The 10,701-nt window shown below is 48.1% G+C and overlaps 1 protein-coding gene across 1 annotated transcript; it reads right to left on the reverse strand.

Moving 5' to 3' along the window:
• Positions 1-4,880: 4,880 nt before the first annotated feature.
• Positions 4,881-9,923, reverse strand: LOC142767003 (uncharacterized). The gene is made up of 3 exons (XM_075868216.1): positions 8,256-9,923; positions 6,322-6,594; positions 4,881-5,386 (listed from the first exon to the last, which is right to left on the reverse strand). Exons 1-3 carry the CDS (start codon positions 9,812-9,814, stop codon positions 4,963-4,965), a joined length of 2,256 nt encoding a protein of 751 aa, XP_075724331.1. The 5' UTR covers positions 9,815-9,923; the 3' UTR covers positions 4,881-4,962.
• Between the last annotated feature and the right edge of the window lie 778 nt (positions 9,924-10,701).

Genomic DNA, 10,701 nt, shown 5'->3' on the forward strand with positions numbered 1-10,701 from the left:
CGAAGGTGAGTACCCAGAAAGTAGTATGCAAGCGTTCGTGCGGGAGATTCCTCCCCTTGCACTAGGCGCAAAAGGAAACGCAGTGCCAGCAGCCGACAGCGTATGGACACTGAAGGGAAAGCAAAGCCTCCTTGAGCACGCTGCTGTCCCAGTGCCGCGCGAGAGACCAACTCAGTGCCGCCTGACCAAAAAAAGGAACACAAAGCAGACTGTAGTGTTCGCACGATACGTAAAGATGGTTGCACGACGTGAGAAAGGTACCAAATGCGACCGCAAAATACAGTCTGCGCAAGGTACCTCCGCTCAAGAAGCGGGAAGTCAAAATCCTGTGCATCCTGAATTTTCAGTCTTACTTCCTCGAGAGTGTTTAACCAAACAGATTCGCAAATGCCGTCGTGATTGTATGAAATACCTAAAATACGAAGGGACGCGGCCGGCTGAATGGGAACACCGGCGCTAAGCCTGGAGTTTGGAGAGCCAATGAAGAAATACCGGGATTTGGAGATGTTCAACGCTGCACCTGAAATGTCGCCATACTGGGAAAATACATGCAGGCTGCGTGAAAGGCTATCTTCATCTGAAAGGTACAGGGTTATATCATCAGCGAAAGCTGTGACTTTCACTAAAGAACGGAGTGTTTTCCTGGCACGTTCAACAAGTTTAATGTGGGAACTTTTTCGGCCACATAGTGCTGCAAGTGCGTCTTAGTGGTACTAGTTTGCCTTAGTAAGCCTCTAGTTGGAGGCAAAGTTCTTTGGAGATTCCGTCACCCATACTCGTTTCTGTGTGTTATTTTGTAGGGAACAACTATCTTTTACTATAGTACTAAAGTAGCATTTACACTAACATATCAAAAACCACTTGACCTCTAAGTGGGCACTTCAAGAAAAGAGCATGTTGCCGCCGTCTTGGCAGTGGCGAAAGCTGGCTTCACTTCTGCTGGCAAGATATTGCGGGAGCTTCCACTCCAGCGAATTTTATTTAAACCTCCTAGGGGAAAACTAACATGCGGCTTGCGTCAGACGAAAGACCTACGGTGGCCATGTTCCCAGCGCTCGAGCCGCACGTGGCCAGCACTCACGGGAGCGAGGCGCCGTAGGGGAGGGTGTGCTCGATTCCCAAACTGCAAAGCTAGGTGCGATTGAGGGTAAAATAATGAAATTCATTCGACACCATTTCAATGGAGTTAGGCATGCTTTCATTGATATTTGGTGTATTATTTGACGCAGTACTAGTAGTGTCACCAAAAGACATATAAGGCTTTCGCTTTGGTCATTATAATGTGTGCTGCACCAAATGCGTGGTTCACGTGGACGTTTGTTTGAAGTTAACTTTCGGCGCCACTTTTTAGAACAGTCAAACAGGTGTGAACGATGGTTCATCGCAGTTTGTCAGGGATCGCCAGCGTTACCACTCGTACAATGATGTTTTGTCGACGACCGCCGGTCAGCTGGCATCGGCGGTCAAAATGCATTCACATTGTCGACCATGCGTGCGTGAATTAAGAACTCCCTTGAAGACTACTAATGTTTGCCTTACGGCCAGGGGAAAATAAAGTCGTGTGCGTGCTGATCAAAAGTAATCCCACCGCTCTTAAACTGTTGCAAATTACTGCGCAGAAAAGTGAACTTTTGAGCTCATACTACTGAAAGGCGCAACAAGGTGACGACGAAAGCAGAAGAAACGAACGTGAAACACAAGCGCTTGTGTTTTGTGTTCCTTTCTTGTGCATTCGCCCCGCCGCGATGGTCTAGGGGCTAAGGTATATACTCGGTTGCTCGCCCGCAGGTCGCGCGATCGAATCTCGGCTGTGGTGGCTGCATCTCCGATGGAGGCGGAAATGTTGTAGGCCCGTGTGCTCAGATTTGGGTGCACGTTAAAGAACCCCAGGAGGTCGAAATTTCCGGAGCCCTCCACTACGCCGTCTCTCATAATCATATGGTGGTTTTGGGACGTTAAACTCCACAAATCAATCAATTTCTTGTGCATTCATATTACCTTGTGGCGCCGTGTCAGCAGTACTAATTTATACCAATTCGCCCATGCAGTTGTCAGTCATACTAACTTTTGAGCTGCTTTATTGCAGCACGCATCTGAGAGCTCTGGTGGTGCAATCTGCCCACCGCTCCGATATTGTTTGCCGCGTCGTTTCGTTCGTGGACGTCATTCGTTAGAATCTACAGTAATATACTGCTTCCCTGCAAAAGTGCAAAACTGCGCAGCGCGTGTGGACAAGTCCGCAGCACGTCGCCCGTGCCGGGACATATATAGCTCTGTAGGTAATTGTCTCCAGCACGCGCGACGAGTGGCTTCACTGCACAGCCGTTGAACATAAAGGCGGAACTATACGCAACTCTGCTCCCGTAGGGAGTATATACAGAAACTCTATTAACGACCTGTAAGGCGTCATCTGCCTGTTTTCTTGTACGGCCGTGTTGTACGCGAAGGTCACGTACGGAAGGATGGCAGTCCCGGTCTTGTGCTCGACGTACATGGCCACCACGTCGGCGATGGTCTTGTTGAGACGTTCGGTGAGACTATTGGTCTGTGGGTGGTAGGCGGTGGTGCAGTGGTGGCTTGTTTGGCTGTATCTCAAGATCGCTTGGGTTAGCCATGAGTAGGACGATGTTCTCGACGAAGAGCTTCGCTACCTCGGCGGCACTGCCTTTGGGCAATGACCTTGTCTCGGCGTAGCGGGTGAGGTAGTCAGTAGCTAGAACGATCTACTTGTTCCAGGAATTCGACGTCAGGAACGGCCTCAGTCCATGCTGATTTGCTGGAATGGCCGGCGAGATGGCTCCATTGGCTGCAGGAGTCCAGCTGGCCTAGTCGGTGGTGTCTTCCGTCATTCGCAATCTCGGCAGGTCCTTACGTAATGATTGACGTCGGCAGTAAGGCGTGGTCGATAGTGCCTTTCTTGTATCCTGGCAAGCGCGCGGGAAAAATCAAGGTGGCCAGCCATTGGGTTGTCGTGGAGGGCCTCTAGAACTTCGGGTCACAATGCTGAAACGTGGGCTGGGTTCACGGCTTGATGAGGGTGTTCGGTACATAGAACGGGAAGCACTTACACCAGATGTTCCGGGGTCAGGACGTGGACGAAGGGAGCATACTGTATGTCCAAGATGAGTCTGTTTATTTGGCCGAACTTGAGGTCAGTGAACGGAAACTCAGATTAAAGCGATACACATGGGCACGGGCAGTGGCGAACAGAGCGTCGGCCGCGGCTGATTAGTTGACCATCGTTGGGACGGGCCGTCTTTTATACCTCGCGCGTCGAACTTTATACAGCCTTATTACTAGTAGCTGTGCAGCCTCTAGAATAATCTTGAGCGTTCACGTCCTGCACGTAATTCTAACGAAATGCTTTACTACAAACGGGAAGCTTCTCGAATACCGAGGCGCGATCTGCGCCGAGTATTACTCACAGTCAGTGGGTTTAAAACAAGCACACCAAATAACACGTGTGGCAATATAATACACGGCCACGGGTCGTTATGTGAACAAAAGGGGGCAGTCGGCGTCTTCAGTGTGAAACTCATTACTTCACCGAACTCGTGGCTGTAAAACGGAAGCTCAAATTACTGCAAAAAATGCACGCTCTGTGCGTATTCGGATCACAGAGCGTCGGTCATCGATAAACTGATCGGTGGCAAGATGCGTCGGAATTTGTAGTACGCTCAATAGGTGAGGTAACTAGGAAGGAAAACTGAGACATGTCCCAATGTCTAATAAAGTTAAGTAAAAATCCTACCGTCATACCGTCATTCTAAAGAAAAAATTGGTTCTAATGTAACTTACGAACAAGAGATGTTTCGACGACACGTTTCACGAGCTATGGTTTGACCTCTCCTAAATAATTCACACGCTACTTGTGTTACTAAAAAATTTTTTTCGTTAAAAATATTCTTTAGGCAACGCTTTTCACTTTTAGTAGATCGATCTATTGACTGGTTGCCCCTTTATACTGGCGCAACCCACCATGGGGGATCGTTCATGAAACAAGCGGCGCCTTGCTACATAAAAATTTGTTCAGAATTTCGACATGTTAAGTAACAGTAGAGAGGCTGGAACTTTCTAGCCTCCGTAGTAACAGGTAGTGCTCACGCAATTTCTTAGATTATTGCAGAATAAAAGAAGAAAAAAGACTGTTTTAATGAACATGTTTGATTTTTGAAAACCTTTATACTAAATTTATTCTAGTAAATAAGAAGCTTTTTTTTTTGAAAAAGATTTCGTCTCGACCATCTGCGAAGCAAGTTGCTGAGGTTGGGACAGTTGGCCTAAAATTACCTAACGCGTGATTCGAAAACGTTGCCCGGGCTACGTGTTCGTGGTAGACTCGCACGGTACTGCAACACCAAAACTTAATTCGGACCTCTGGGTGCTTTAAGGGTTCTTTATATACCTGAGGCTGTCACATGCTGTGAAAAAAAAAAGCTACAGTGCGTCTGGTTCAAAAGGTTCATCGTCGCATAAAACATTTTGGCGCGAATAGCTTATCGCAATGTCTTCCGGTGGCTTGGCAGTAAATAAAACGATATTTATTAACAACCATTTCAACTGTGGGTTATATTGTGGTTGTCCAGAGGTAAAAATAGACGTATATGAAAGCCATCAGCTGGCCCCATAGATGGCAATGATTTATGGATTTTACGTCGTAAACCCACGATACGATTGTGAGAGACCCCGTAATAGAGAGCTTCGAAACTTCAGCAACCCGCTATTTAACGTGCACCTAAAATACACGGGCGTCTAGCACTAGGTCTGCACGGAAATGCAGCCGTCGCAGCCGGAATTCAATCCCGCTACTTTCGGGCCGGCAGTAAAGCGTCGTAGCGATGCAGCAGCTTGGTTGACACATTGCCATTACAATTCGCAGAATCAATTTATTACATGGTTACGACAGTCGGTGCCATAAGCAGCGATGGTTGCGCATTGAGGCCGTTCCAGGCGATCCATAGCCTAGCTGACACGGCCTCCGAGACTCGAGGTGAGCATTCCCACCCTATCCGGGCAGCTGAGCCTCTTCCACCCGAATCGCGCCACCGCGAGTCCGAGGAGAACGCCGACGACGTGTCCGAAGCTCGAGCCCGGCGCCGACTGTAGATGGAGCAGCGCCATTTCGAGCACGAGGCCCGGCCAGAAGGGGACGTGCACCGGGAACGAGGCCATCTCGTAGAGTGAAGGTGGACGTCCCATGTACTGGACGGCCTTCATAGCCAGCACCGTGCTGAACAGGGCGCTTCCGCAGTCGCTGCCGGATTGACCCAAAAACGTGGCGGGAAGAGGGTCCCGGTGAAGCAGGACGTACCTCCAAACGATGGCGGGCACGTTGTATCGGACTACGGTGACGGCGCTGAGAAGTCCGAGAAACAGGACTAGAAACCTGCGGAACAAGATTAAAAGCGTGGGCTCTATTACATGGAGTCAAATATCGCCACCGTTTTCCAGAAATAAAGCTAGGAGACACTAGTACTTATCACAATAGGTCTAGCTACTATCATCGTCAAGAAATTGCATAGGCATACCTCTGGATCTAGGATAATTGCGAGTTGGGCATGTTGGTACAGGTTCATGATGAAACAAGCGCAATATGCACGAATACGCAGAAAGGAGGCCGAGCTCAAATTTTCATTTCCGAGAGCAAGTTATTTTGAACGAGTGTTGATAGGCTGGGATGCCTGGCCTAAAATATGGAACGAAGACAGTCATGTGGGGGCCCGGCCACTCTGAAAAGTACGTAGGCCGCGTGCTGGAGACCTAGGGTTTTCTTGATAGGGTTCTAAAGATATTAAAGTGTAATTCGAGCATCACCGCGAGTCGAGCTGCAGCTGGTTTCGATTCTGTCGAGGTTATCTTTTGAGAGCTAACTAATTCAACACGCATGCAGGAACAAATCCCCTGGTAAAACTATGCTAGCAATTTAGGAGTTCTTTCCGTTGGTCAATGGGCACAACGCGTGCCTGTCTCGGTTTAACGCACTGATAGTTGTCACTTCTCTGCCGTGCTTCTTGCTCATTGGCAAACAAAATCCAACAAGCCAAGTTTGCTTGCTGCTTTCGGTAACCCTTCGAAGAACCACTCTGTATAGACTAATTGTGGGTGTGAGTGCCGACATACTGGGCTGTTAACCTTTATGTTTTAAACATAAACAGTGTTACACTAGGCGCACACGCATGAAAACGGTTGGGGTACGTGATGCATACAATGTTTCATGACCTTGTTCATTCACGTTGCGATATACAGAAACAAGAAACCACAGGCTTAACCGCCCAATATGGTGGCACCTAGATGCCTTACAGAAAACCGCCCATACCTCACCTGTAGTGCCCAATGTCTCGTTCTAGCTTCTGGCCGACAGCCAGCAAAGACAGCAGGGTGTACGCCAGGTGACAAGCGTTTCCCACGTAGACCGACGAAACCACGAATGGTTGCCACACCGAGTGCTTGAACGTCCCCATATTCTGGTCGACGGACTGAAGCACGGGGTACGGGCCAGACGCGTGCACGAAGCAGGCGCAGGCTATGAACACGCTAGTCACGGCCGTTCCAGGAACACCCCAGATGTACAGGCGCCCTGACTTACGCGGCAGCCTGCGTGAAGAAGGCAACGGTCTCCAGCTGTTGACGTGACATGCGAGCTTATTAACCTTATTGACGGAATTGCAGATGTACTTGCTTACTTGTAAGGAGCCATAATTGTATATTTATTATAAATATTTCTTTTGTGTCTTAGTTGCACAATTTCTTTCTTTTCAAATGTATTTATTTATGGTACTTAGTAATTCTGTCAGAAATTTCTTATTGTTTCAGTTTTTTATAGATATATTCTTTTATCTTGCTAATGCTATTTGGTGATAACTGTGAGGTGTTCCTTTAAAACGTATGTTTCGACATCTGTTATACTTATTGAATTTGAATTTTGTGTCCCCTCATTTAAAAGCAGAATAAAATTTGTATCTTTGTTCCACTTCACCTGAGCAAATGTGTGGGTGGAGGAACCTTAGCCAGACAGAGATAATATGCCTTTAGTCACTTCAACCTAGGCAATCTTTGTTTTCGTCTGAATAAACAGTGAGTGAATTAGTTCACTCCGATTAACGGGTCAAATGTTCCGACACACAGGCTATGTCCTACGTGAAACGAAATGGTTAATTGGAAGTATTAACGAGAACAGACAATGACGCCAAGGAAAGGAGTCTCAATTACTATTGAACATCTGAAGAAAGAATATGGACGAAAAGATAAGCTGCCTTGCAGGGGGACCGAACCTGCCATCTTCGAAAAACGCGCCCAATGCTCTCCAACTGAGCTACAGCGTCCGTTGTCGTTTCGTCCACCTGATGAGGTACATATGTTTAAACCGGGAGTGTTATTGGCGCCCCTAGTAGTCAAAACAGCGAGTGTGGAACACACTTTCTCTGTCTGTTGACGCCACGTATCATGTGGTCTTATTATGAGCTGGTAGCTGAACCATAATAACCGTTCGCATATTACCTGAATGCATGAAGTATGTCGGAACGATGTCCTCGCTATGAATATAGGAAAGAAGCGGAAATTTAAGGGCTTTTTTTTCTACTTTAAACAGTATAAATGATAACTAACAGACATTGCGCCCAAGTATAGCTATCAGCAGTAATAATGTGAATTTAAAAAAAAAAGAAGTGGACTAAATCTGGAAATTTTAGTGAGCGCCGCTAGTGTATTGCCATGACAGCGAGTGTGCAACACACAGTCTTTGCCTGTTGGCGTCGCGTAGAGCGAGTTCTTATTACGAGCTTATTGCGAGCTTATTATGAGTGGAAGCGTATCACAATAAACGAATAGATTATTTCCAGTTACGTTCTAGAACCAGCTTTTCTGTTTAACTTCGTTTAGAAAGTTCTAAAGCTCCCCAACAGGGTATAGGCATACAATCTGCAGACGTAACATGACCAATCCGCTTGTGCATGCGTAAGAAGCTGTGAAAAAAAAAACAAATAAAGAAACAGCCAGTTTCATGTTGTGAAAACTGTCATGAGGCTGCAAATGTACGAATATACACTAAACTGGCTAGCAAAGTCAAATGCATCATCCTTAAAATTTTTTACATCCTTACATCATCCTGTAGTCACGTGAGCTGCGTGCAACTACGGCTACTGCTACAACGACGACGGCACAGGGTAGACAAAGTCAGCATCACTTCAAAAATTTCTGTGTCGACTACGATGCTTTAGCGTAATCAGTGACGTCGCAAAATTAAGAAAAAAACGCACCTGATCACTCGGCTCAGCGCCAACGTTTCAGCCAGGAGCAAACCCACGAGCAGACCGCTGAACATCGGCACGAAGCTCCTCGCAGACGACGCGTACAGAATGAGAAGTTCCAGGAGCACGCACGTCCACGGCCTCACCCTGAACACCAGCTTGCCGAGGTGGATGATCGATCCTCGTAAGTACTCGCGGTGCAGCAACTCCAGCGCCAGTGCGACGCCCGCTAACGTGTGCATGCAGCTCGTTTCCAGCTGGGTCGTTCCGGCGACGGCGCAGACGACTCGGAGCAGGAGCACGTTCACCAAGCCCACCAGCGCGATGACTATCAGGAGAACGCCAACGAAGTACTTAGTCCCGAGCGCGGCTTCGATTACGAGGCCCTTGAAGAAGAAGGACGTGATGTTGGCCGTAATGTGCACGACGTCGCCGTGGTGGAACGCCGCGGTCGCCACCCGCTCCCAGCGACCTTCGCGAAACACGGTTGCCACGCTGGCGCATCGCTCGGGGTAGTCCTCGCGCAAGAAGTTTAAGTGAGCCTGAACTTGCAGCATGATCACGATCAGTGTGGCCAACGGGAAGCGAGGTGTGCTGGTCACATCTTCAGGTAAGGTCGGCTCCACCGGCGGCTCATGCGGGTCAGTGCAAAGGTCATCGCTTGGGAGCTCCTGGTTACCAGGAAGCGCGGCACCGTTTGGTGCTTTGGCCGAGAGTGAATCGGAGGGGAAGCCAGAGGCGGATGCTTCACAAGTCTTGTCTGTAGTCTTCTCTCCGAGCTTCGAGTCGACCCTTCCGGGTAATTTGGTGTGACGAGGCTCGGTGGACTCGGACCCAAAAGAAGGCTCAGTTACCATGGCACGCTGGCGCGCGTGGCTTGCGACATCGGGAGTGTCGGACAGCGTCATCTTGTCAGGAATGGTGGCTTCTGGTAGCTCGACAGACTCATTGAGGTGCGCGTGTTTTGCTGAAGCTGGCACATGTTGGCTTCGAATGTCTAGGCTTGTGGAAGAGGGCGTCGCGGGAAAAGCTGCGACTTCCCCAGGTGTGGTTATGGAGTGCGGGCACTCCTGTGCCCTCGGACTGATTGATATGTGACTGGCTTCAAATATACTTATCAAGTTGTCTGCTACTACTGACACCGCCACTGGCGTCTTGTCGCCTCGTTTTACATTCGACGCTGACAATTCAAAATGAGGGGGAATGTTGATGCTACTGATGGAAGCCTCTGGTACTTGGGAGTCCACCTTGGTCTCGGGGTTGAGGTATGTCGCCTTCGCAGACGGAGATCCCGACCTTTGCTGACTTTGTGAACAGGAATTTGATGGGGTTATAGCCCGAGAACTCGGCGACTGGTTGGGCGCACCGACGCTCAAGATGTCCAAGCTTTTTCGTTCCTCGGACATGCTGAAAGGAGATACTGTTGCCGCGGCAATGTCAGGGGCCCCAGAGTCGACGACAACTAATTTCTGCGAATTTTCGTGGGATGCACACTCGCATAACAAATCGATGTCGCCTTTCTCACCATATTCAGCCTCGTTGTTCCTTAGAGTGCCCTGTCGTGACATGGGAGACGTCCGCTGTGATGGTAGGACACGTTCGACCTTTGGCTTCTGCAGGAGATGAGGCTTAGAGATGTTCCCCACTAATGACGCCGCCGCTGTCGTTCGCGTGGTCTGATGATGATGATGATGAACCTTCAGCTTTGCTGGCACTCGCCCACAAAGGGGGATCGGCCAAGAACCGGGCGGCAGGATCATCAAGTGTGCTAAGTCAGGCATTCGGGTAGTCTCGTAGCCGTAGATAATAATAGGCTAACAGGGTAATTAATCTCTTTGTTTCCATTATGTACTCGCACACACCAGAGAAAACTTCCCTGTGGCTATAACCTAATGTAATCCCTCCGAAGGATAAAATTACTTCCACGTTTATTTTTAAACCTAGCTTCTCATTTGGTTAGACCAGGTATCTTTTCCTTTGATAAGCATAACGTTGACAGGATAAAAAGAAATGATCTATTGATTCCGATTCCTTGCCAAAGAGACACAACGGAGATGCTGTTAGTCTAGCGTTATGTAGGTAGTAATTCAGATGCGGAATTCTGCATCGTAATTTGGTGATTGTAATTTCTAACTGCCGAGATACACACCACTGTTTGTTCCAGCAATATCTTAGATGAACGAAGTCTCTGACTTTATCCAATGATAATTTTTCTATTTCTTTGTGCAAACAAGAATTTCTATATCTGAGTTCTGTTACGTAGGCGAAATCTGGTAAAATAGGTAAGAGTGGTCCACTTAAAGATGCTTTGGCTAACGAGTCTGCCATCTCATTTGGATAAATCCCGCAGTGGCCAGGTATCCATAGCAAGTGAAATTTTTTCAGGTTTTCTGGTAATAAACTGCTAATCATACTCAATAATGTCAAATTTTTTTGCTGTAGATAGTGCAGTGCA

The sequence above is a fragment of the Rhipicephalus microplus genome, chromosome 7 (assembly GCF_043290135.1).
Source record: "Rhipicephalus microplus isolate Deutch F79 chromosome 7, USDA_Rmic, whole genome shotgun sequence".
Lineage (NCBI taxonomy): Eukaryota > Metazoa > Arthropoda > Arachnida > Ixodida > Ixodidae > Rhipicephalus > Rhipicephalus microplus.

Excerpts from the sequence above, each read along its gene's own strand:
- LOC142767003 (XM_075868216.1), bottom strand. The coding sequence starts at position 9,814 with ATGTCACGACAGGGCACTCTAAGGAACAACGAGGCTGAATATGGTGAG. Across the intron at positions 6,595-8,255 it reads GCGCTGAGCCGAGTGATCAG|GCTGCCGCGTAAGTCAGGGC; the intron begins GTGCGTTTTTTT and ends TTCTTCACGCAG. Across the intron at positions 5,387-6,321 it reads CGAGACATTGGGCACTACAG|GTTTCTAGTCCTGTTTCTCG; the intron begins GTGAGGTATGGG and ends CTTGTTCCGCAG.